The sequence below is a fragment of the Aythya fuligula genome, chromosome 5, assembly GCF_009819795.1.
Source record: "Aythya fuligula isolate bAytFul2 chromosome 5, bAytFul2.pri, whole genome shotgun sequence".
NCBI classification, from domain to species: domain Eukaryota; kingdom Metazoa; phylum Chordata; class Aves; order Anseriformes; family Anatidae; genus Aythya; species Aythya fuligula.
In genome coordinates, this window is record NC_045563.1 from 17,493,938 (window position 1) to 17,516,066 (window position 22,129).

Genomic DNA, 22,129 nt, shown 5'->3' on the forward strand with positions numbered 1-22,129 from the left:
CACCTGCATTCACATCATGTTTACTGCCATAGGGGACCAAGATAGAGCCTCTCCCCCTGCCACCGATCTGTGCAGGGCACGGGGACTGTCAGCAGCAGCACTGTGCAGTACCCACAGGTCAGACCTGCACCCACACGCACATTTAATGCGTCAGTAAGGTGTAGGCTAACTTCTTCATCGATTCTTGACAGCATCAGTTTCTGAAGCTGCAGAAGTGGGACAAATTGTGGGAATGAGAGTCTCCCATCATCACATCAGTAACCCCCCTCCTCCGCTTTATCCCACCCCACCAAACAAAACAAATGCCCCGTACCTGGAGACGCTTCAGGATGTGTGTGCCTGAGTTAATAAAATAAGCATGATAATGAATAATCTATGTTAAGCATTTTCTTACCCTTTATTTTTTCATTATGATCAGAAGAGGAATATGATTAACAGCAGTTTAAACTTTAGCAGTACAATTTCAGTATTAAATATAAAACTACACTGCAAGTTGATGTATTTTAAAAATGGTTATGTATAATCTAGCCTTAAATTTATGTATCAAATACAACTCAATTGTTTCTTGCCTTGACAATTAACATATCTAACAAGTTTCAACAAGCCAGACATCCATCTTTTTCATTAAAAAAAATAAGCAAGCACACCAACTCTTATTCATAACAAGGGGGTGTAAATATTCAACACTTTCCTGAGTGTTGTGCAAAGAAAAACATGGTTGAGAAATTCAGTTAAATAAGTGTAATGATAAACCTGAAGCTAAGCTGGAGGACCTTTTGATTAACTTCATATTTCATATATTACTTGCATCAGTTGAGAGCAACATGAGTTACAGAACTTCCATGAAAACAAGCCACTTACAAGCAGGTGGTTAAGCTTGATCAGTTTATTAAAAGGATTATATGACACGGTTGCCTGCAATAGCAGGGGACTGGATCTGATGACCCAGGAAGTTCTTTCCAGTCCCATGTTTCTAAGCCATGCACCAAGTGTATCCAGCCCACACTTTCACATTTGGAAAAAGCCAAAGCCACACGCACACACCCACAAAAAAAAAAAAAAGAAAAAAAAGTCCTCGATGACACTGTTTCATTTCTCTAGATATTCACTATGCAGAAAGGAACAGAGCTAAAGTCCTGTACAGAGGATACATTTACTCGAGGTTGATGTGGTACTGAAGTCAGTTAATAATTAGATACCTCCAGGCAGATTCAGTTACAGGGCATACCAACACTGCACACTGCCAGACAATTTCTAATCAAGCCAAGAACCTCTTGCAGGAATGAGGTCTCTTTGCTAGCAAGCACAGAGCACACTGAATAAGCTAAAAGCAGCTGTTCTTAAATGAACTACCCTACCAACCGTGAGTGAATGACAGATAGATGGTAAGAAGCATTTACCTACTAGATGAGATCTCTGCACACTCAGGCAGAAGTAATTAGTTCAGAGCAGCAACCCTTGCTCCTACCTTGCCTGTCCCTCAGTACATTCTCGTTCAAAGCTGGTCTACAGACTCAGGGCAGCCACTCTCAGGCACTGCCAAAGAAGCAGTCTGCAGCTGCCATGCAAGGCTCTACTTTCAAGTGGCAGTCAGGCATTCTCATCACAGCAGCCAGTTTGTTATGACAGCATACGCAGCCATAGCAAAAGCCTTTACAACTAGAGATCTGAACAACTGCCTAGATTCAGCCCATCTAACTTTCAGGCACTTGGTTAAGGTGTCTGGGTACCTAGTCACCCAGAACTCCCCCCAACAACAACCAGGAATAAAAAGTAAAAAACAAATCACTGAAGGCAGATAGTCTCAATTGCCTTCTGGAGGCATCTCTTTACCCCCACCGAGTGAGGCTGCGTTTCAAGCAACCAAGTTCTTAACACAGGCACCTCAGTTAGACAGGATGAATGGAGACTTGCATCTCTCTCAAGAGATAGTATCAATACTCTCCAGAACCAAAGGCAATTAAGCAATTAAGGTTTGCAGCTCCAGTTATATTTGGAAACAGACTTACAGTCAAGTAACAAAGCTGTAGTCCCTCCCTCCCAAGCATAAAAGCCTTCCACATGGAGGCTCTGCTATTAAAAAAAAAAAAAAAAAACATTCTTCCAAAACAAAGAAGAGTGAACACAGCTGCTTTGCTACTCATTCATAGGGAAGCTGAAGGATCAGAGAACACTTACTCAAAGACCTGGAATGACTAAGCATTGCTAGTGCATGCAAAGCAGAAGTAACAAGACTGTTTTTAAATTAACCCTAGTCCTCTTCTCCACCCCATAAAATTCATGCAAGTGTTTGAGAAGATAGTCAAGACATAATAGCCCCAGTTTCCAAAAAGGCTTTTGTTTTCTAAACATTGTAAGAGAAATGTCCATTTCTTTCTGTGGGTAGAGAAATGCATTTTTGGCATGTTTGAGAATCATAGATATCTATGAAGTCCATGCTGTTTAAGTGCTCCAACTGGTTTCTATAACCTGTCAAAAAAAACACTGCAATCTATCCATGTTCCCCCAGTATCAACATGCATGCTGAGAGCTCTCCACTTTAGTGAAATGAGGTGTTACTTCTCTGCTGATAGTTGACGAGTCAGCATTACACGACTTTGAGACCAACTAAATTAACATTGTCGTAATATGAAAGGCAAGCACAAGTTCATTTATTTATAGCAAAGGTCTTGGGTTACAGGAGGTCAGTTCTTGCCATCTCGAAAAGATAGGGGATAACTTATTGCATACATGTGCATTATAATTTAGCAGCAAGTCATTCATAGAAACGCTTCCCTCCTACTGCTTTTTTGGTTTATTATCTCAATTATATATATATTTTAGCTTTACAAAGCATTTAACACCACCTTTAAGTTAATGGTCTTTTATTGGAAAAAAAGACTAGCATTTACAACTTGGAATGGACATAAATTGTAATGTCTTGAACAGCAATGTTGATAGTTGTGCTGAAGTCCACAGGCTACTCCGCCAGCTCCAAGTCATGGTACAGAAGGTTTTAAAAATATGAGAGTCCAAAGATGCTCCCTTGGTGAAGGTTTCTTTTAAAAATTTTGTGAACGGTAACAGCCGACACCCGTTTCACTATAGTGCAATGCAGACAATGTTAAACCAATATTTTAAACACAGACATGCCATCCATAGTTAAGATCATCATATTTTTTGGAGCACACTGCTACGTACAGGAGAACCATTCAACCTTTAGGGCATTTTCTCTAAGTTTTGCATCCTTCAACCATTTTTGCTGCATACCATCCTGAGGTATAAACCAATTTTAAAGTAAACCAGCTATGACAATTTATACTACAAATTGATCTAGAATCCACTGTTGAAGAAAAGAGTGGATCTTTTAGGTTGTTTTTTTTCCTTTTTATACAAATGTCTGACTGTGCTCAATTGTCAAGCTGCATGCATGAAAAACTGGCCAGCCCAAACAGTGTAATAGTCATTAGCAAATGGAACTTTTGAGTTCACTAAGTGCTTCCTTTTTTTTTTTTTTTATTTTCAAGGTAGTACAATTATTTATATTGTAAAACTGATGTTTAACTTGATCTTTTGGGGACAGGACCACCAACCATTACATGCAGTTTGTGGACAGAAGGTATTTTGACATTCAGTTTTGCTATACAGAAACAGAATGAATAAATGAACATTTTTTTTGCAAGAGGTAAGTAAAAGATTCAATTTGATTCTTCTAGAGGAAAAAAGGTGTAAAGGAGGTCTCTTCACTTTGCAGTCATCATCTGTACGAATTCTGAAAAGACAAAGAGTCACTGATTTATCGTCTCTGGAGTACTTTCAACTATCATAAATCTTAAACATACTTGGCATAACAAACATTAGATGCAGTGGAAGTTAGTTTTTCCTCCACAGAAGTGGACAACTGAATAAACTGTGTCTCCAAATACTAGAAAATGATGGCTTATTCAGTACACCTTCACTCAACCTGAGTAATGAGTATGAGTCAAGATAAGCTGTTTTACCTTCATAGTTGACTTGCCCATCCCCATCAATGTCTGCTTCTCTGATCATTTCATCTACTTCTTCATCTGTTAGCTTTTCTCCTAAGTTTGTCATAACATGACGTAGCTCTGCCGCACTGATATAACCATTGCCATCCTGCGGGGAAAGTTTCACAAGATTATGATCAACAATCCTGACACTGATCTACTCTGAAACTACACCTAGGTTTCTAGGGACTGCTTTTAAACTAGCCTTATAGCTCATAGGACAGACATACAGATCCAGTACACTGCGTACCCCTACAGTGTGGATCAGTCCTATCACCTTATGAAGCATGCTTCCCAACAAAATCTTCTCTAATTATTGTACTGTAAGAGTAACTGTATGCTGGATTCACAGCTGTTATAAGGTATTTTAGTGTTTCTTGATTTTATTTTTGAAAGATTGTTAGAAAAAGTGTTTTCATTTCTCTGCTGCCTAAGCAACTAAAGGACTAGTTCCCCACCAGCAAGTATAAAGTCAGCTTTCTATTCCATGAAAACACTGCTTCTATAATCAGACTGCGGGCAGCTAAGTTAGGCTTCTTATATAAGATCTAGAACAAATCACACCTTCAAAGAAAACACTTTAATTTCACTCATAAGCAGTTGTGACAAGAATAGTGGCAAAAAGAGTAACAATTTTAAGTCAGCATTCCATTATTTATATATGCTCTAAGTTCTGATATCTAGCCATTTCATGAATTGTCTTCTGTCTACACGAAGAACACACTAGCTTAGAGCAGGAGCTTAGATGGTGTCACATCAGCCACCACTCACCAACCTCAGCTGCAGAAATAAACCTGGGGGAAGTACTAAGTAAACAATTAAACATCTGCTCTAAAACACCTTCCAGCAAAGGACCAGAGACTGGCTCTTTTTCCACAGAAATTGGAAAGAGACCTTCCATGCATGCATATGCATTAGCTTAGCAGCTGCACCAGCCACTGTACAGCACAGGTCTCTTGTAGTAACTGTCACACCCAAACGATCCAAAGAGGGGAACCCCTGTTCTAAAAATAGCTCATCAGAACTTTTATCATGTACACCTAGGTTAACTTTAATGAAGGTGGGAGTTGAGCTCAAGTTTTCCTGAAAGTAACTTCAAAGCCTGCATGTTTAAGACAACATGCTGCCTTGTCTATTACAAGCACCCCTTGTGCCTGTAAATACTGGTGACAGCTTCAGAAGCTTTCATAATACCTTGCACACCCATGCGAATATTTCTGCAATTCCCCAAAATCAAAAGGTATTTTTGTAATCTTCTGTACAAGACCCCTTCACCCCCCAAGCATCAAGTTCTGCTCATATCTGCTCTTAAAAGGCCAGAAAGTTTTCTTCCTGGAAAAGCCTCAAGTTTAGCACTGCTGTTTAAGTGGATACAACCAGCCTGCTCTGCCATAGAACAGGGCCTGCTCTGCTACAAATTCTCCTGCCTCTGCTATGAGGTTTTTCCTTTCAGACAAGATGAGAGAACACAGAGGAAAAGATAAGCATCATTACTGCTTCTAAGGAATATTTGAAGATCCAAGAATACCTTGTCAAAGACTCGGAATGCCTCACGGATTTCTTCCTCGCTGTCTGTGTCCTTCATTTTTCTGGCCATCATGGTTAAGAATTCAGGAAAGTCGATAGTGCCATTGCCTTAATGGAAACAAACTTCCAAAATTAAACTTCCATGCTTGTTTTGAGCACAAAATAATCTGGCCTTTAATTTAGCCAGTGACAAGAATCAGACTGACAGGTACTCTCTAAACTATTCCTATAGAAGAACCATATGTTTTCCTTAACTTGTTACCATTGCCTGTTTGCTTTTACAATGTGCAACAGCCACTTCCACCCCAGTGTTTCAGCACAAAGTCAACTGCTTTCTTTCCAAATCAAGCCATACCATTGCCCACCCAGGTTGCACATAAAATATCAGTCTGATATTCCCAGGTTAACAGGTAAGATTCGATAAGGTTCGCCTTTACTTAAAACCAGTCTCCAAAATTAATCACTTAGCTTGTTTACAATCTAACAAATACTGTGGGAGATTCCAGAAGCAAATACATTAAAGCTGGCACTACAACTCCATGACATCTAAAATTTGAGAAAGTTCTTAATCACACTGTTCATAAATACTTGTTTCCTTGTTCAAAATCAACTTTATCAGCCTACGTTGTATACCACAGAAGTAATATACAACTTTAAGGTCCAAGAAGTATCTTCAAACAACTGACATTAGAAGAACTTTCATTTGTTATTTCTGATAACCATAGTGTCTTGCACCGCAAAACTGAAAATCCCCACCAGTGTTCAGGCCTCATCCATAAGATTAAGTTCTAGTTCAAAGTAAAGACTCAAACTGGAGGCTGCTCAAGGCTGATAAATAATAAGAAACAGATAAGTATGGTAAAGCAGCAAAGTTCTTTCAAGCTACACAAAGTAGGTTAGCATAGTCATGATCTATCCCTACATGCCAAAACAAAGCATTAAGCATTCACCATGTTACTAAGATCTACCTTTTGCCCCAGGGAAACATGCAAACTCACTGGGTAAATTTAAACTGCATTCATTTAACTGCATCATTAAGAAAAGCTTTGCAGTTTAGGGATCCCAGATTAAGACATATGGAGCTATTTATCATCATGGCCAACTTCATCTACCAGCTAAGTCAGAACACAGGTCTTACACACAGCTTCAGAAAATTCTCAATGAACGTGCAGAATATTAGCAAATCACTCTGCTATGAAGCAAATTTAAACATATGGGCAGGACATATCTCAAGTCCTCACTCTACTTCCAATTTTAATCTGCCAGTGCAACATGGCTTTAAACTGAATGAAAGTAGATTTGCATTTGATAGAGTGAAGAATGTCTTCCTTTATGAGGGTGGTGAGGCACTGGAAGAGGTCGCCCAGAGAAGCTGTGGATGCCCCATCCCTGGAGGTGTTCAAGGCCAGGCTGGATGGGGCTTCACACAACCTGGTCTGGTGGGAGGTGTCCCTGCCCATGGCAGGGGGGTTGGAACTGGGTCATCTTTAAGGTCCCTTTCAACCCAAACCATTCTATGATTCTATGAACACTGCAGAACAGCCTGGAGAAGCCACTATACACAACCTCTACATATCACTGCAAACCCTGAGTATCAAGAAGGTTCAGTACCTGCATCCAAATTAGTTGGCAATTAAGTTTAACTTACACTTTCACAAAAGTAGTTTTGATTAACAAACTGACAATCCACAGCCTTGCCAATATACTTTTCATTCTTCAGAGTATTGCAGAAAAGTCACTATCCACCAACGTAAGAGATCAAAACCTTGACACCACCAAGCAGAGCAAGCTTTTCCTTTCTGTAACTGCTAGCCTGAGCAGAGTCCCAGAGAAAAACCGCATACATCCTTTCTGGCATCCACATGAACCATTCTGGTCAACTTCGATGCAAGAAGGCTTTCCTGCTTTTCCAAGTGACAGCCTCCAATTGCTCCCCCTATCTACCAGTGATCTAATACACTACATTAAACTATGCATACTCTCCGTGTTGCATTTCCAACTCTTGAGTTCAGCGTTATTCCATTGTAATCACATCTTCAACCTTAAACAGAACCAGACCTTAATACAGCTATTAAGAATAGCAAGGGCTGACAAAACATGCATGGAAAAGCTAAGTAGAAACACAGGTTAAATGCAGGTCAGGGTAAGCTGAATAGCAATAGGAAGCCTGGAACCCATAAAATATTGAAGACAAATAGCGTAACTTTGCCTCTGCCCATCTTTTTACTTTAAGATTCTCACTTTGGCAGCTAGCATCTTTGCTGTGCAGAGAACAAGCAAAATAACAGATGCCCCTGAGTATAGTTTCTATCCAGTATTTCTAAACTTTATTTTGAGCACATCATAACATCATCTTTATATAGTGTGGAGGGCATACACAGAATGATTTACAACACTAAGAACTATCCTTCTAACACTTACCATCAGCATCTACCTCGTTGATCATATCCTGCAATTCTGCTTCTGTTGGATTTTGACCCAACGACCTCATGACAGTTCCCAGTTCTTTTGTTGTGATAGTACCATCACCATCTTTGTCAAACAGGGAAAAGGCTTCCTTGAACTCTAGAGGCAGAAACAGCGCCATTGTTTAGTGACATCACCAGCTAAGAAAACTGCATACAAAACTGCATTCCAGTGAAAGACGTCTGGTAAGATTTTGGGAAACATTTAACTTGCCCATGTGTTGGCAGAATTTTTGTTTTCAAATATTAATAGAAATAGTTACAGTACCAACAAAATCTGCAAAGCCACATGACCTAAGTTTCAATGTACTAACATCATATTACAATGTGAATGCATTTCAACATCGTGTTGCTTGAATTACTGTTGCAGCACAAATTGCAGCTGTTTGGGATAAGCCGGGGAACCCAACAGTTCACCCATTCACCATTAACAAACTTACAGGAATAAAAATAAGTGGTAAATGGCAACACAAGGCAGCAGACATAAGAATTAGTGTCAACCTCAAGTGGGTGTGACTGGTCTCCACAAGGTCAAATACTATTCTCTCAACCAGTTTGAGTTAGACACTGTTAGAAGTTATTTAAATAAACGCTTGTGTTAACAGGTAATAAATCAGTTGTAGGTTTACTTTTTTCTATTTCACTTCAAGTTTATCTTCATCTGAAAAAAAAAAAAAGATTTAGTTCTGCCTTGGCTCTAAGAAGTTCACTGAAAATTCGAGCAATTACTCGTTTGCAAGAAATGTAGAAACACTTGGCTCAGATAATCTGCAGTCCACATTGAAACAGAACATACCAATAGTATTCCAGAACTTTTAAAAAGGGAGTGCTTTTGATTTTTGTTTTTAAAATAATTGTTAGTATAGATTTGAAATTGTAGAGAGAAAAAAAGATGATTCCATTACATTTGAGATATTTTCTTTCAGTCACAAGGAATTAGCCAAAAAGTATGTATCATTAAGACACTTACCAGCAATCTGTTCTTCAGTCAGCTGATCAGCCTACACGAAGAATAGAATATTTTAGAATAATGTTTACCTCTATGTCAAGCCACAAGGCCCTTCCTTCAAACTTAGCAGAGATTTATTATTACCATTACAAAGACACTTTCAACCCCTGGAATTCTCCCTCTGCAAGAAGGGATTCCACTCACCTACACAATGCAGCCATTCCCAAAAGCAGAGAACTAGCATGTTCCAGAACTGCCCATTCAGAACAATACGCCATCCTTTGGCTCAAAGAACCCGATTTGGTCAGGCAAAGGACACAAGGCAGGCTCCTTGTAATTGATCAGAAGGGCATGAAATCCTTAATGACATGCTTAGAGTCTCGCATCACATCAGATGTCACTTCCAGAAGTACAGTGACCCTAATCGAGCATGGGGGTATTAGCACATCAGTGGGCTAACGGCAAGTGTGCCACCTAGTGATCTAACGCTACAGCAGTCCAACCCCACAGCGCAGTCCAGCCAGCAGCCTACAGTAAGCTTAACACACAGGACCATGCTGTAACAGGAAGAAATGCTGCTCAGTATCAGAGATTTTCACCATCCGACAAGAAAACACCAGTTTAAGCATCACATTATTCCCTCATTCAGCCAAGCACCTTAAGATGCCTCCCACCGAGGCACAAACCACAGTGCACATCCTTCTAACACCAAGATTTAAAGTGCTCGCCTGTGACCTTCTGCACACCAGGAGGCCAGTGCTGCACCCAGAGGTGCACTGTGCAGCAGGCAACTGAACGCGCTCCTCCAGAGCTCAGCTGTGCCAACCGCATCCTTCCAGAAATCTCCCCTTTCTGTACAGATAGGGCATCGCAAGAGCCTCCATTGATTGGGCTAAGATAGCTGGTTCTTCACAAAAAATCATGTATTTCTCTCATCATTAACAACAAAACAAGCCTAAAATTGAATTTTAGTTATCTAGACATGGATATTTGATAACATAAAGTACCAGCTCCTATAAGACTCCCTTCTTTGAAAAGCTTTTACCAATACAAAAAAATTATGCTGTTGGTCAAAGAAAGCAGGCATCTTGCAACCCTTTTGTCCTAAAATACCATTAATCTCAAACATAAAAGCCAGGTAACTACAGCAAAGGGCAACAAATGCAATGGAGAATTAACAGGCTACATGATCTGTCAAGCCCTGCACAGGTGAACAACATGGTTGGAAGCTTGTTGGATGTGTTAAGTGACATACAAACATCATCAGTATTTAGGTGCCAGCTTTAGATTTAGTGTTTTATGTCTGTGTGTAGTGATTAAACAGCTCACAACATGTGGGGGGGGGGATAAGAAAATAGTGCTTGCAGTTAAAAACCAAATTCACATTTCTTAAGTCATGCTAAAATACTGTAGAAAACGTCTTCAAAAATCCAGCTTGACCTCCCACTCTTTTCACGATTTTCCAGCAAAGATGAGGCTTCCCTTAAAGATCATCTAAGCAATTTACATAACAGACCAAATGCCCTGCAGAACAGGAAACGGAGCCACACCTCGGCAAAACCCTCAACCAGCAGCACCAGCTTTCTGCCCCGTGTCTCGGGGCTCCGGATGCCTCCAAAAACCGGCGTCACACCAAGAAACGGCAGTGCCGGAGCTGTCCTCGGGGCTCGGCTCGCTGCAGGCGGCCACCAGCGCTGTGCTGGGGGACAAAGGTGCCTGGGGCTGGGGCTGCCACCCCGCCCTGCCCCGCCACCGAGCCGCGTCCCGGCGGTGTCAGCCTGCCCCGGCGGGGAGGCAGCACGGAGCGACACCCAGATGGCCAGGAAGCGACGAGAGAGCAGCCCGCTCCCCCCTCAAAAAAACAAAATAATAATAAAAAAATATAACCCCCAACCCTCCCCTCCCGGCCGGGGGGCTGCCCCCCGAAGCCCCCCAGCCCCAGGCTGCCACCCCCGGGGCTGGGGTCGGGCGGGCAGCGCGGGGCGCAACAGGCGCCGTGCCCGGCGGGCAGTGCTGCACTGCGGCCCCGCTTCCCCTCCCCTCCCCTTCCCCTCCCCTCCCTCCCCCGGGCGGGGAAGGCAGCGGCTCCCCCTGCCCCAATGCCCCATCCCCTGCCCCAATCCCCCCCCATCCCCTACCCCCGGGGGCTGGAAGGGAGAGGGGGGATGGGGGGGGTGAGGCTCGGCTGCCCCCCCAACCCCCGCGGCTGGGGGCCAGGCGGCGGGAGGCAGGGAGGAAGAGGAGGAGACATGATGTAATGCGGGCAGCCCGGCTGCGTTTTTGGGGACAGTACCGGGGAGGAATGGGGGGGGGGGGGGCGCTGAGGGCGCAGCAGCCGCAGCGCGGTCTCTCTCCCCCCCCCCCCCCCTCCCCCTCGGTGCGCACTGCGGCCGGGGCCGGGGCGCAGCGGGGCAGAGCCGCGGCCCCGGGGAGCGGCTCCCGGCCCTTTCCGGAGGGCGAGGCGGGGCGGGCGGCGCCGCGGGGAGAAGGAAGCGGCGGCAGGGAGAAGGGCAGGGACGGGGGGAAGGGAAGGGAAGGCAGGGAGGAAGGACGGACGGGGTGCCCGGCACGGCCGTTAGCTCCGCGGCCTCCCGCCGCCCCCGCGCCGCAGCCCTCCCCGGGGACAGCCCGGCTCGGCCGCCCCTCTCCTCAGCCAGCCCCCGGTGCTGCGGGCGGCCGCGCTACCTACCATGGCGCGGCGGCGGCGGCACGAACTGCGCGACCACGAGCGGCGGCGGCTGCTGCCTGCGCTGCTGCTGCTGCTGCTGCTCCTCCTGCTGCTGCTGCTGCTGCCCGGCGCGGCGGCGGCGAGGAGTGCTGGGGGTGCGCGGCTGCGCCGTGCCGCTATATATGGCGCGCTGTATCCCTCCGCCGGAGCGGGGCCTTTTTCTCCCCTCCCCGGCGCGCTCCGTGTGAGGGTGACTGCGGCGAGCGGCCCTGCCCCCTCCGCCGCCCGCCCCTCCCCGCCCCTCCCTCCCCGCCCGCCCGCCCGCTGCGGGAGACGGGGCGCGGAGGGGGCGCCCCCAGAGCCCCCCGCCCCATCCCGTCCCCGCACCCCTCGCGCCCCCGAGGTAAGAGCGGCCCCGGGGGCCGTGCTGCGGGCAGCCCGAGCCCCCTTCCCTGCCCGGCGCCCCCCGGGGGTCCCGGCGGCTCGGGGACGTTTTTTCCCCCGTTTTTTCCCCCGTTTTTCCCCGATTTCCCCATCCCCGGGGGCAGCAGCTGGGTGCCGGGGGTGCGTTGCCCAAGCGTGTTTTTTGGGGGAAACCTGGGCGAGCAGGGGGGCACGAAATAGGCTGGAGAGGTGTTGTGCGGCTCTGAAGTGAGCACCTTTAATCTTCAATCTTTAGGGCTTTTGTCAAGCGCCAAAACCCAGCGCACGGTACAACCTATCCAGAACCAGGCGGTCCGCGACTGACGTGTCACTTCGGCCCCTTGGCAGCACAGTGAGGGGCAGCAGGCCTGATCTGCCTCCTCCGGTCCTCCTCTGCCTCCCAGGCTTTGGGGATTCGGGCCACCAACTGATGATGACCCAGGTAAATACCGTAGTGCTCACGTCGTACCTTTTTAACAGGTACAGGAGTGTACAAACATGCACCTACACTAGCATCAAGAATTTTGCATCCGTCTGTGACAGGAACCCTTAGATGCTGAGCTTCCTTGTAGCTCGTGGTATTTTTAGTTAAGGTTGTAATTTGGGCCTCTCCGGACTGGAAGGTTGGCGGTATTTCCGTTGTGGTCATAATTCTGATGATCTTACTGCAATGTAGCACTAAATCTTCTAAAATGCATTTTTCTATTCTTCCAATTTTGAAAAATTTTGCATGCTTCCAGCCTTTGAAATAAATGCCAAATGGGTTAGGTTCTGTTTATTTAACCATTGAAGTTACAATTCATTTGCTTGCCTTTCTGGAACACAAAGATAGGTTGGCAAACACAGCTATCATCTATTTCCAATCTAGAAATACTTCTCATAGCGAGCTACAGCATATTCCACATGTCAGAGTTGGGCCCCAAAACTGTTGTAACATTTGTGTAAGAAGTACTGTCTGAAATGGTGTCAGAAAATTGATTTGCAGCTGGCTGGTCTGCAAATGATAGATTTATGGATACCTTCCATTTTAGATGCAGAATGCCTCACCTCCCATATTAAACATATATATATTTAAATACAAAGCAGAGAGGTTGGATTTCTTTATTTTTTGCATAGAAGAACATACAAATCGATCTTTTGTTTTCAAACCAGACCAACAATTTTAAGCTCTTATTTTCCCAGCTTAATTTCTTTCCAGAAAACATGACACAATGCTTGATTGATGTGGGCTACAAGAGCTTTTGCTTGGATAAGTGAATCTTGGAACTCCCTGAGTCTCACGGGGATGTCTGAAGAATGTTCATGTGCAAATCATTCACTTCATTGCGCTGGCCTCACACAAGTGAAGATCTCATTATTGAAATGAGAGCTCTATACAAATATTGGGCTAACAAATTTATACTGTTATCTCACAAAGATAAATAGCTAATGCAATCTCATGGTCTTTGGCCAAAATGTTGCTAATGTGGAAGGCTGAAGGTATTACCAGGAGAATAATCTCACCAACACTTCAATGTGACAATTTAGAACGTGGATGCTTATTTTCCAGTACATGTAGTACATTATTCCATTGATACAAAGCCTTCACTCGTTAAAAAGTGAGGGGATTAGATTGTATCTGTTGAGGAGAGACTAAGAGACACGTAATTAAACTTCATGGAAATTCTTTTACAAAATACCAACAATACAATGTTTGTATATATGTGAAGAAACTTGGAAATGTGAGGTAAAAAGCTACATTCAATGAAGTCACACTTAATGAAGGTTGCCAAAGCTTAACGGGACCTTGAGTAGAAGGATTGATATATGTTTTTTCCTATTTCTTTCTTTTAATTGTTGTTCTGGTGGGTGTGTGTGACTACTATTGCTAACTCTTAATGGTTTACACTAATAAATCATTTTTATATAAACAGAATTTTAAAATAAAATTACTTTTTGAGTATCTTGCAATATAGTCTCACTTTATTTCAGAAAAATTTCAAGATGACCAAATGAGATACCACAGATAGGTTCTGCAGTAGTTTCTGTTGAATTGCGTCATTCTGGATTTGAAAGTATTTCACAGCTACTACTCCAAAATAACATTCTGACTAAGGGGATTTTTTTTTTCCTGATTTGACATATGGTAATGATAAATGTAAACAAAATGGAACACTAAGGTTTTTCTGCTTATTTAGTGTGGAAAACCTCATCTAAACTGGCATCTGCCTGCTCCTTGTAAGCTTGCTTTCACTCAGTTGTACAGCTCGAGTTTGATCGGTATTCTTTGTTCACTTAAAATTTACATTCAGTTGTGGGCAGGCAAGAAATGCCCCTGTCAGTCCAATGACATACAGTGTCAAAGGACTTGCCAGGTACTTATACAAGGTCTCATTCAAAATCTCCTGGATCTCAGTGGGAGCTGGACGCGGCCATGGAATTACGCGGTAGTTGTGCCTAACACCATACAAGTTGGCCACCCCATTGCTACAGAGTTTTTCTGTGAACAGAGGGCTATGCAACAGCTATTAAGATAAATTTCTAACCAAGTGTTTCTGACTGGTTAAGGTTTACTGTTCTAAACTAATTTACTCTGTATCACTAAGCATGTTGTTGTCAACTAGTGTTTAAGCTGTAATATTAACAAAAGATTAGTTTACAAATTTATCAGGCCCAGTCAAAGACTTGCAACCATTCTACCAAGTATTATACCTCAGAAATTAGTCTTAATACAATCTTAAAAATTGTATTTTTAAGGAAGAATTTTATTAGGAACTCATAATAAACCTTACCACTTACATGTAAGGTGTGTTTTTCAGCCTTGGTTAGTTAATATATGTACTGAAGAAAGTGGGTTCACGCATATAATTTGTTTTCTCATACATACATAATTTAACAAAAATCAAAATAAAAGCAATTCACAGGCATCTGCCCTGGAAAAAGGATGTGAGAACAGACCCAAGTTTGAGATAGGATGTAATGCTCAGCTGGGAGGCTGCTATTATGGCAATAAGGATAGATAACCAGAATATAATAATTTTGAAGTATTAGAACTCAAAATCAAGTATATAAGAGCCTGTGCATATATCTGTGCATCCAGAACAAATTCAAAATTAGTTTTTACTGATAAAACATTGCCAGTTATAGGTTTAAGCTACCTAAACTGGCATTGAATTTGTTGTATTCCTTTTCAAGTCAATTGGAATTCTGTTGGTGTATCAGAGAAGAGTTTTTGTATCCTCTCTAAAATTCTGCTCATATTGTCAACGTTTCTTTGGGAGACCATTTTCCACAAAATTAATGTTTCCAAATGCCATTGGCAGCTGTGAAACACTGAGCCAGTATCCTTATAAAAATACTCCATGAGCTTCACTAAGATTGCAAATAAGTGGGTGGAACTCCATTGAAATAAAAAGCTAGAACAGAGTTGAATTTGACCACATTTATGCAAGAAGTAAAAATAAAAATTGCTTTAATCTTAACATTTAAGTTTCCAGGCCTGGTAGCATTTTTCAATGGGAACATATATGTTCCTGTTCCTGTTTCTTTTCTGAAGGGAGGGGGAGGACGGGGACGGGAGGATGGGGACGGCGGGACTCCCCAATATTTTATATGTTCATAATTTGCCTCATTCCCACTGGCGTATATTAAAGTCACATAGAATACGGATCTCCTCTGAGCATTAAGAGTCGAAAAGCCATCTGTATAATTGAGTAACAGTAGTTGTTCCTTATGTTGAGAGTCCATTGTCTTGTAAAGTTTTAGGTGGTGATGTAAAACTGATTTAGCCGTTGGTTAGAACTAAATTATTTACACATTGTAATTAAATTAGTGAGTACTTTTCTACATAGCTATGTAAATTGGCACCCTCGGGGCCCAATAATTTGAGAAGTTTCATGTTCTAAACTTAGGGCAGTTTGAGTGGGGAACCATAAAGATCCTATCTTAAAAAGATTTGCACAGATGGGAATTATAGAGCTGCTCCCATACATAAACTCAGCCATGTATTTTGCAGATTAAACATTATAAAATAATTATTTTAAACCAAAGTACTTTTCCCTACTTCTTATATTTGAAATGTAAAAGGAATTAAAAAAAACAATCAAACCTTTTTCACACAGTCTTAAAAAACAACCTTTCTTCACAGCACTGTGAAGAGTTTGCTAGAAACAGAGTATCTGAAAACAGGATTTTCCTTCTCAGGTTTTGTAATTGCCAGTTTCATAGAAAGGTAAACATTTGGATGATTCATGATATAAACAAAGTTACTCATTCCATTTGTTCTATTGTTTATGTTTTGTTATTGTTCGCGTTTTTATGGATAAAAGCCAAACTCTATTTGCTATTTTTCAAGAATCGAATGCGGAAGAGGACAGAATATTTATAAATGAATCTTTGATAAGAATTTTGTATTTTTACGTAACACTGTCAAACATACTAAATATTTCCTAGGTGATGTGTCTTCACTGTTGGCTACATTGATATGAAGTAGAGTCCCTGACAATGATTGTAGTTGATATATCTGCCAAAGAAAAGTGATTTTTTTTTTAAACCACACATATATTTAGAAATATCCTGTATGGAAAGATATGTATGGGAACAGTCATTCTAATGACTGAAAAGTTCTGTTTCTAATTTCAGTAGACACTGATTACTCAAAATTTTAAACGAAAATATAACAAACATTAAAACAATTATTGGTCAAACTCACCTTACTAGGAATGGCCTGAGCTTGCATTTAGTTTTTGAAGAACATGCTGAAAAACTGAGTGAGCCAAAACCTGGTTTACATTATAAGTTCAGATTTCTGTTAAAACTAAAAGACAGTTATTGCTGTTAGCTGCAGAATTATAACCAATATACAGGTTACCATGGCATGATAAACAGTGATAAACAAATACATTTGAAAACTTAAGGCCTGAAGAAAGGCTGGAAATCAGTCTGTTCAACTCCAGTACCTCTACCTTTCTCATTTCAGTTTGTTCTATTTAATACATGACCAAAACAAACAAACAAACAAAAAAACCTTCAAAGTTACTTGAGATTGCTTTTTTACATAACGGAAATTATTGGATGTTCTGTTTGTATGATCTTTACACCTCTCTTTTGTTCATGAGTAATTTATTTTCATCTGAATATTCCTATGGGGCAAGCTGGGACATTAATTTTGCAATAAAAATCCCAACTAAATTTAGCAAACAATTTTGCTTAAATATAGGAGTATTTCAAAAACTTTCAGAAAACATTTAGCATAGATACAGTAAGCAAAAGTGTTCTTTTAAATTTTGTTTGTTTCTGATCTTTGTTGGTAAACAAGTACAAAGATATATGGCCCTGGCAAACATGTAAAATCCACAGATACTTCCGATGGCCACATCTCCCTTACTTAATCCTAAATCATACTTCTGTAGTAGCTTTATGTCAATACATTTTCTTTGGGTCAGATAGGACACACCTATCTGACATCCAGGTGGTTACACACCTTCATGGCCACAGCTGGAGTAAAAAAATCAATAATTGCAAACACAGAGTTCAAGGGTGATCAGAATCATAGTTTCCAGTACTGATTTTCAGCAACTGCAAACACGCCCTGAGGTTAATAAATCTGTGTTAATTCACATCAGTTAGGGATTTATTCCTCCTTTCTTTTCTCTCATGCATCTGAAACACAGTTTGTCAGACTCCTTGTGATAAGCATCTATGAGACCAAACCCACCTGTCCTAAGGATGTCAGCTACTGCCATCCAGGAGATAATCCAGTGTTGTCATCCACCATAGCACGGAGCTGGCCCAAGGTGAGAAGTATTATGCGTACCTCCTCAAAGGCAGATGCTGGAAGCCAGCATCCTTGACAAGTGTACTCTTCATTTGTTTAAGTACATGGAGAAAGCTGTGGAATCCCTACACTTCTTTGGATAACTATGTTGTTTGTGCCTGCATCACTAATAAACCCACCTGATAATGAAATGACTTCGTCAACTGATCAGTCATTAATTTTAGGGGCTAAAAAGAACAAAGTTTTTCAAGAACCTTGAAGAAAAAATGTATTTCTACTATCAGTTCTGAGAAACTGTAAAAATAAACTATAATATCCACAACCTATTGCTGGAGAACCAACAGACTGCTTCTCCCCTGGGAAGCTGGCATGGCTTAGGAAATCCTCTGCTGCAGGCTCATTTTCTTTAAAGTCTTTTAATGAAGAGAATTTTTAAAATGGCAGGAATATATGATGCCTCCAGAATGCAGGCTCTTTCTTCCATGTTAAGGTTTTTCTTTGATACTTCCCCTTAATTCAGTTCTTTTTCTAGAACTTGGGGTTCTACATTTGGGGGCATTAGCACATGTGAAGTCCAGCCTCCTAAAATGTCTGATCCTCAAAGTATTCATGAGCCTCCATCCTAAAGGGCCCCAGCATGTTGCTGAAATTGCAGATAATGGTACCAAAAGAGAAAGCCTGTTTTTCTTTGTAAGCCAGCAAAATTGAGCTGTGTCATGGGGCCTGCTGTTCTTCCCAACGTTTTTGTGAGGGCACAGTTCACATCAGCTGCCTAATTAAATCTCTCTTCTGCCTGCCTTATTCTGAGGCCGTCAGCTTCTGTGAAATAAGAATATGCCTAAAACTCTGGTCTGTCCCAGGTCTGCACTGCGTGCACACCTCTCCTGGCAAGCGGCATTGGCCTTCCCCCAGTGTGGCTATTTGTTATTATTTTTGTGGTAGCAGAAGTATGCTAGATGCTAATGAAGTACTTATATTTAGTAAGTGCACTGTTATGTGCTGGCTGTGAAGCTGTCAGCAGCGTTGTTACAGAGCACAAGCCTAACACAAAGGTGCATTGCACCGAGAATGGGATTTTTATGTTATATAGAAGGGAAGTACATTTAATGAGTTTATTTTGGTTAGCCTTCAGTTTAGTTTTGGGTCTGCCAATACTGACATCATTTTTCCAAGCAGGGAGCACCATCTAAGACTTCTCTGCATCACTATCCTTGGGGTGGGCCTGTGTGTGGGCTGATGCAGTGCTCAGCACTCCAGATCATTTCACTTTGGCATCCACTCTGCTTCTGCTGTCTCTATCTCCATATTCTATTTTAGGTGCTTACAGAGCACCAATCTCCTTAACTAATATGCAACTGAAACAAGATATTCAGCATCAAATAAGCAAAAAAGTAAAAGACTCAAAATAGACTATTTTGTTATTATTATTATGGGGTTAAATCACTTAAACATAGATATCTTCCTACTCCTCCTCCCACTTCTTTCTTTAGTTTGTCTCATCTTGTTCTCTCCTCAGGGACATACTGCTGGCCCACAGGCTTCTGCAAAAAAAATGAACTCTGTTCTGCGATGGGTCCATGGGTGCCAAGTATTCACCTAGCTTAATTCTTGCAAAAATGTTATCGTTAGAATTTCAGCTGTCCTGAGATCCTCGCACCGCTCCCTCAGCCCCCAGCATGGCTGGGAAGGTCCTGCAGGGAGAGATCCCCTTCAGACACCGTCGCTAGGCCCTTGTGTGGGTTATTGTATATATTGTATATATGTTATATGCATTGTGCAGGTTATGAGGGGCCTGGCACCGCCATCCCAGGCCACAGCCGCAGCGTTGCGCTGGCACGGAGGCTCAGCTGCACCTGAACGCGCGCATCAAAATACAGCCAGTTTATTATTTGAGCTGCGGGTATGGGGAGGGAGCTGGATTTTGAACCAAACACCCCAAAGGAAGGCTACAGAGGAGGAACGGTGGGTGTCTGGGGGGCTTCCACACGCTGCAGCTGACCAAAGCCAGACACGGGAGGCCCCTCAGCACCCGGTGTGAGGGGAGCTCGGCAGGCCCTGCCCAGAGGCGCTGTGCCCGGTGTGTGGAGTTAACGGGGAGACGCTGCCCGGCTCCCTGCTGCCTCCCCACAGCGTGCCCGCTGCCGGCTGGGCACCGGCAGCCCCGCAGCGCCTCGGAAGCCACTTCAAACCCGTCTGAAGGAGGCTGGGGCTCGGCGCCGTGCCTGGGCTCCCCGGGCTCCCGTCTCCACACAGGGACTGCCGCTGGCCGCCAGCAGCAGGGGCCCGGGCAGCACAGCGCGGCACCCTTTGCTTTTTCCAAACTGCCCTGCAACCTACCGGGTGGAATTGTGAGGAAATTTTATTTTATTTTATTTTATTTTTTTTCCTCCCTGCAGACAGCGGGCAGGGCTCTGTGCCGGGGCACAGGGCGTTAGCTGCCCGGGGGAAAAAAGAGGGCAGCCGGCCCGGCGGCAGCACCCCACGCCCTGCCGGCTCCCACAGCGCCAGGCAGGGAGAGGCAGCGGCCACGGCACCGGGAGCACCGCCAGGGCGCCCGGTGCTGGCTCCGGGGGCAGCGGGCAGCCTGCCACCGCCCGCCGCTCCCCACGCCCTCCCCGGCGGCAGGGCCTATATCCCTCCGCGGAAGGTTACCGGCCTCCGGCACGGCGCCTCCCGACGGAAGCGGTGCTGAGGCTCCTGAGGCAGCGGTTTGTCAGGGGCCGTCCGATTGGCTAGCGGGGCTCTGCAATGGTTAGCTGGGAAGAGCCGAGCCCTCCGATTGGCCGCGCTGTACCTGCAATGCGTCAAGTGGAGATGCTGGAGTGCGTGGACTGGCGGGCTGCTGGGGGAGCGGCGGCGGGAATGGCGGCGGCCGCCCGCTGCCTGTTCTGTCAGTGCCCCCGTCTGTACTCCTGTCAGTGCCCCAGCCAGTGCCCCAGCCCCACTCCAAGCCCCAGCCCCAGAACTTTGCGAGGCCCGTGGTGCTTTCCACTCTCCCTGGCAGTATCAGCAGCCCTAGCGCTACGTTTCCCTCCTGTTCCTGCTGCTGCTGCCCGCAGCAATAGCCCTTGCTTGGCTCAGTGAGCCAGGGCTGGCAGGAAGGCGCTTTTCCTCCGCCGGTTATTTCTTCAGGGCCGGGTTGCTGTATCAAGAGGCAGCAGAAAGACAAAGCCTCGTTTCTCGTCGCTTCTCTGGCACACGGGGTGCCGGAGGTACAAAACGTGGCAGAACAAATTTGCTTATTCTGCCCTTCCACTGTCAGTGCAAGAAGTGTTTCTTGGACTGCAGCTCAAAGCGACAGTTTGAGTGACAGTTGGAGGAGGATATGCACGATAAAGTGACGAGTGATCTCTTAAATATCTTGCTGAAATGCTGCAAAATCTTTCAACACAAGGAGATGCTTCTGTAAAATTAGACCCGAAGTGAAGAGCTGTGCAGGGGCATGTGGCGTTGCCCTGCCTCCGCCTGAGACTTCTGGATGCTGCTGGGTGCTTTGGGCTCCTCAGCCTTGGCCAGGAGCCCCTCAGCCTTGGCCAGGAGCTCCTCAGTTCTGGCCAGGAGCTCCTCAGCCCTTGGCAGGAGCCCCTGAGCCCTGGCCAGGAGCCCCTCAGCCTTTTTGCCTCACAAGCTGCAGTCTGGGGCGGACACGCTGTCACCACTCGGGTGGGATTTCTGTTCGTGTCTAATTGAAATAAGCATCAATACACCAAACCCAAGCGAATGAACAGCAAAGCCTTCTCTGCGTGAATAGGAGGCTTACAAGACGGCTTTAAAAATGATGGGTGTTTCAAACCAGTAAAAGATTCCTGGCACATCTGCAGGGCTAGATACAATAACCATCTAAACGTGGAAGTAGGTTACAGACGCTCATAATACTATCTAAATTCTTCATTTTTTGTTACTGGAGTGTTTCGTTGCTCTCTTTCAAAATCCCATTCTTGAAGAGTGAGTCAGCAAGAAGTCTGTGAATGTGTCAGGGAACAGTATTTTAAATAAGGTTTCATTGCTAAGCAATTATTAAAGAACATGTTTACATATGAAAATTCACAGATTTGAATATGAACATAATGGCCCAATTTCTTGACTCTAGTGAAAGTTTTCTTCCTAACTACAGTTTTCAGGATAACATTCTTGATGTGCTATTGGAAGAATTTTGAGTTGAAGTCCGTGTTAATTTGTTTCCTTTATTCCATTTGCTCACTAGGAAGTAGAACACTTTTTATTTTAAAATTATCATGATTTCCTTTTCACAGCCTTGCTGAGTACAAACTGCTTTCCTGCTGGCATGAACACTTCTTACTGTCTTTTTCCAAAAGAATTCTTTCAAAATATTAA

At 43.8% G+C, this 22,129-nt stretch overlaps 2 protein-coding genes across 2 annotated transcripts; one reads left to right on the forward strand and one right to left on the reverse strand.

Annotated features, from left to right (window-relative positions):
• Positions 1-378: 378 nt before the first annotated feature.
• Positions 379-11,660, reverse strand: CALM1 (calmodulin 1). Its single transcript, XM_032187726.1, has 6 exons — positions 11,638-11,660; positions 8,970-9,000; positions 7,956-8,099; positions 5,536-5,642; positions 3,981-4,116; positions 379-3,751 (listed from the first exon to the last, which is right to left on the reverse strand). The coding sequence occupies exons 1-6, from the start codon at positions 11,638-11,640 to the stop codon at positions 3,723-3,725; spliced, it is 450 nt and encodes a 149-aa protein (XP_032043617.1). The 5' UTR covers positions 11,641-11,660; the 3' UTR covers positions 379-3,722.
• LOC116489481 (TANK-binding kinase 1-binding protein 1-like) lies at positions 11,639-17,962 on the forward strand. The gene is made up of 4 exons (XM_032187889.1): positions 11,639-11,664; positions 11,866-12,019; positions 12,296-12,481; positions 17,691-17,962. Exons 1-4 carry the CDS (start codon positions 11,639-11,641, stop codon positions 17,868-17,870), a joined length of 546 nt encoding a protein of 181 aa, XP_032043780.1. The 3' UTR covers positions 17,871-17,962.
• Positions 17,963-22,129: the final 4,167 nt, after the last annotated feature.

What these genes read in the sequence shown, in the direction of transcription:
- LOC116489481 (XM_032187889.1), top strand. Translation starts at nt 11,639, where the DNA reads ATGGCGCGGCGGCGGCGGCACGAACT. An exon ending in CGGCGGCGGCGGCACGAACT is followed by an intron (nt 11,665 to 11,865) that starts GCGCGACCACGA and finishes GCTCCGTGTGAG; the next exon opens with GGTGACTGCGGCGAGCGGCC. An exon ending in ACCAACTGATGATGACCCAG is followed by an intron (nt 12,482 to 17,690) that starts GTAAATACCGTA and finishes TCTGAAACACAG; the next exon opens with TTTGTCAGACTCCTTGTGAT.
- CALM1 (XM_032187726.1), bottom strand. An exon ending in CAACGAGGTAGATGCTGATG is followed by an intron (nt 5,643 to 7,955) that starts GTAAGTGTTAGA and finishes GTTTCCATTAAG; the next exon opens with GCAATGGCACTATCGACTTT. An exon ending in CATTCCGAGTCTTTGACAAG is followed by an intron (nt 4,117 to 5,535) that starts GTATTCTTGGAT and finishes CTTTCCCCGCAG; the next exon opens with GATGGCAATGGTTATATCAG.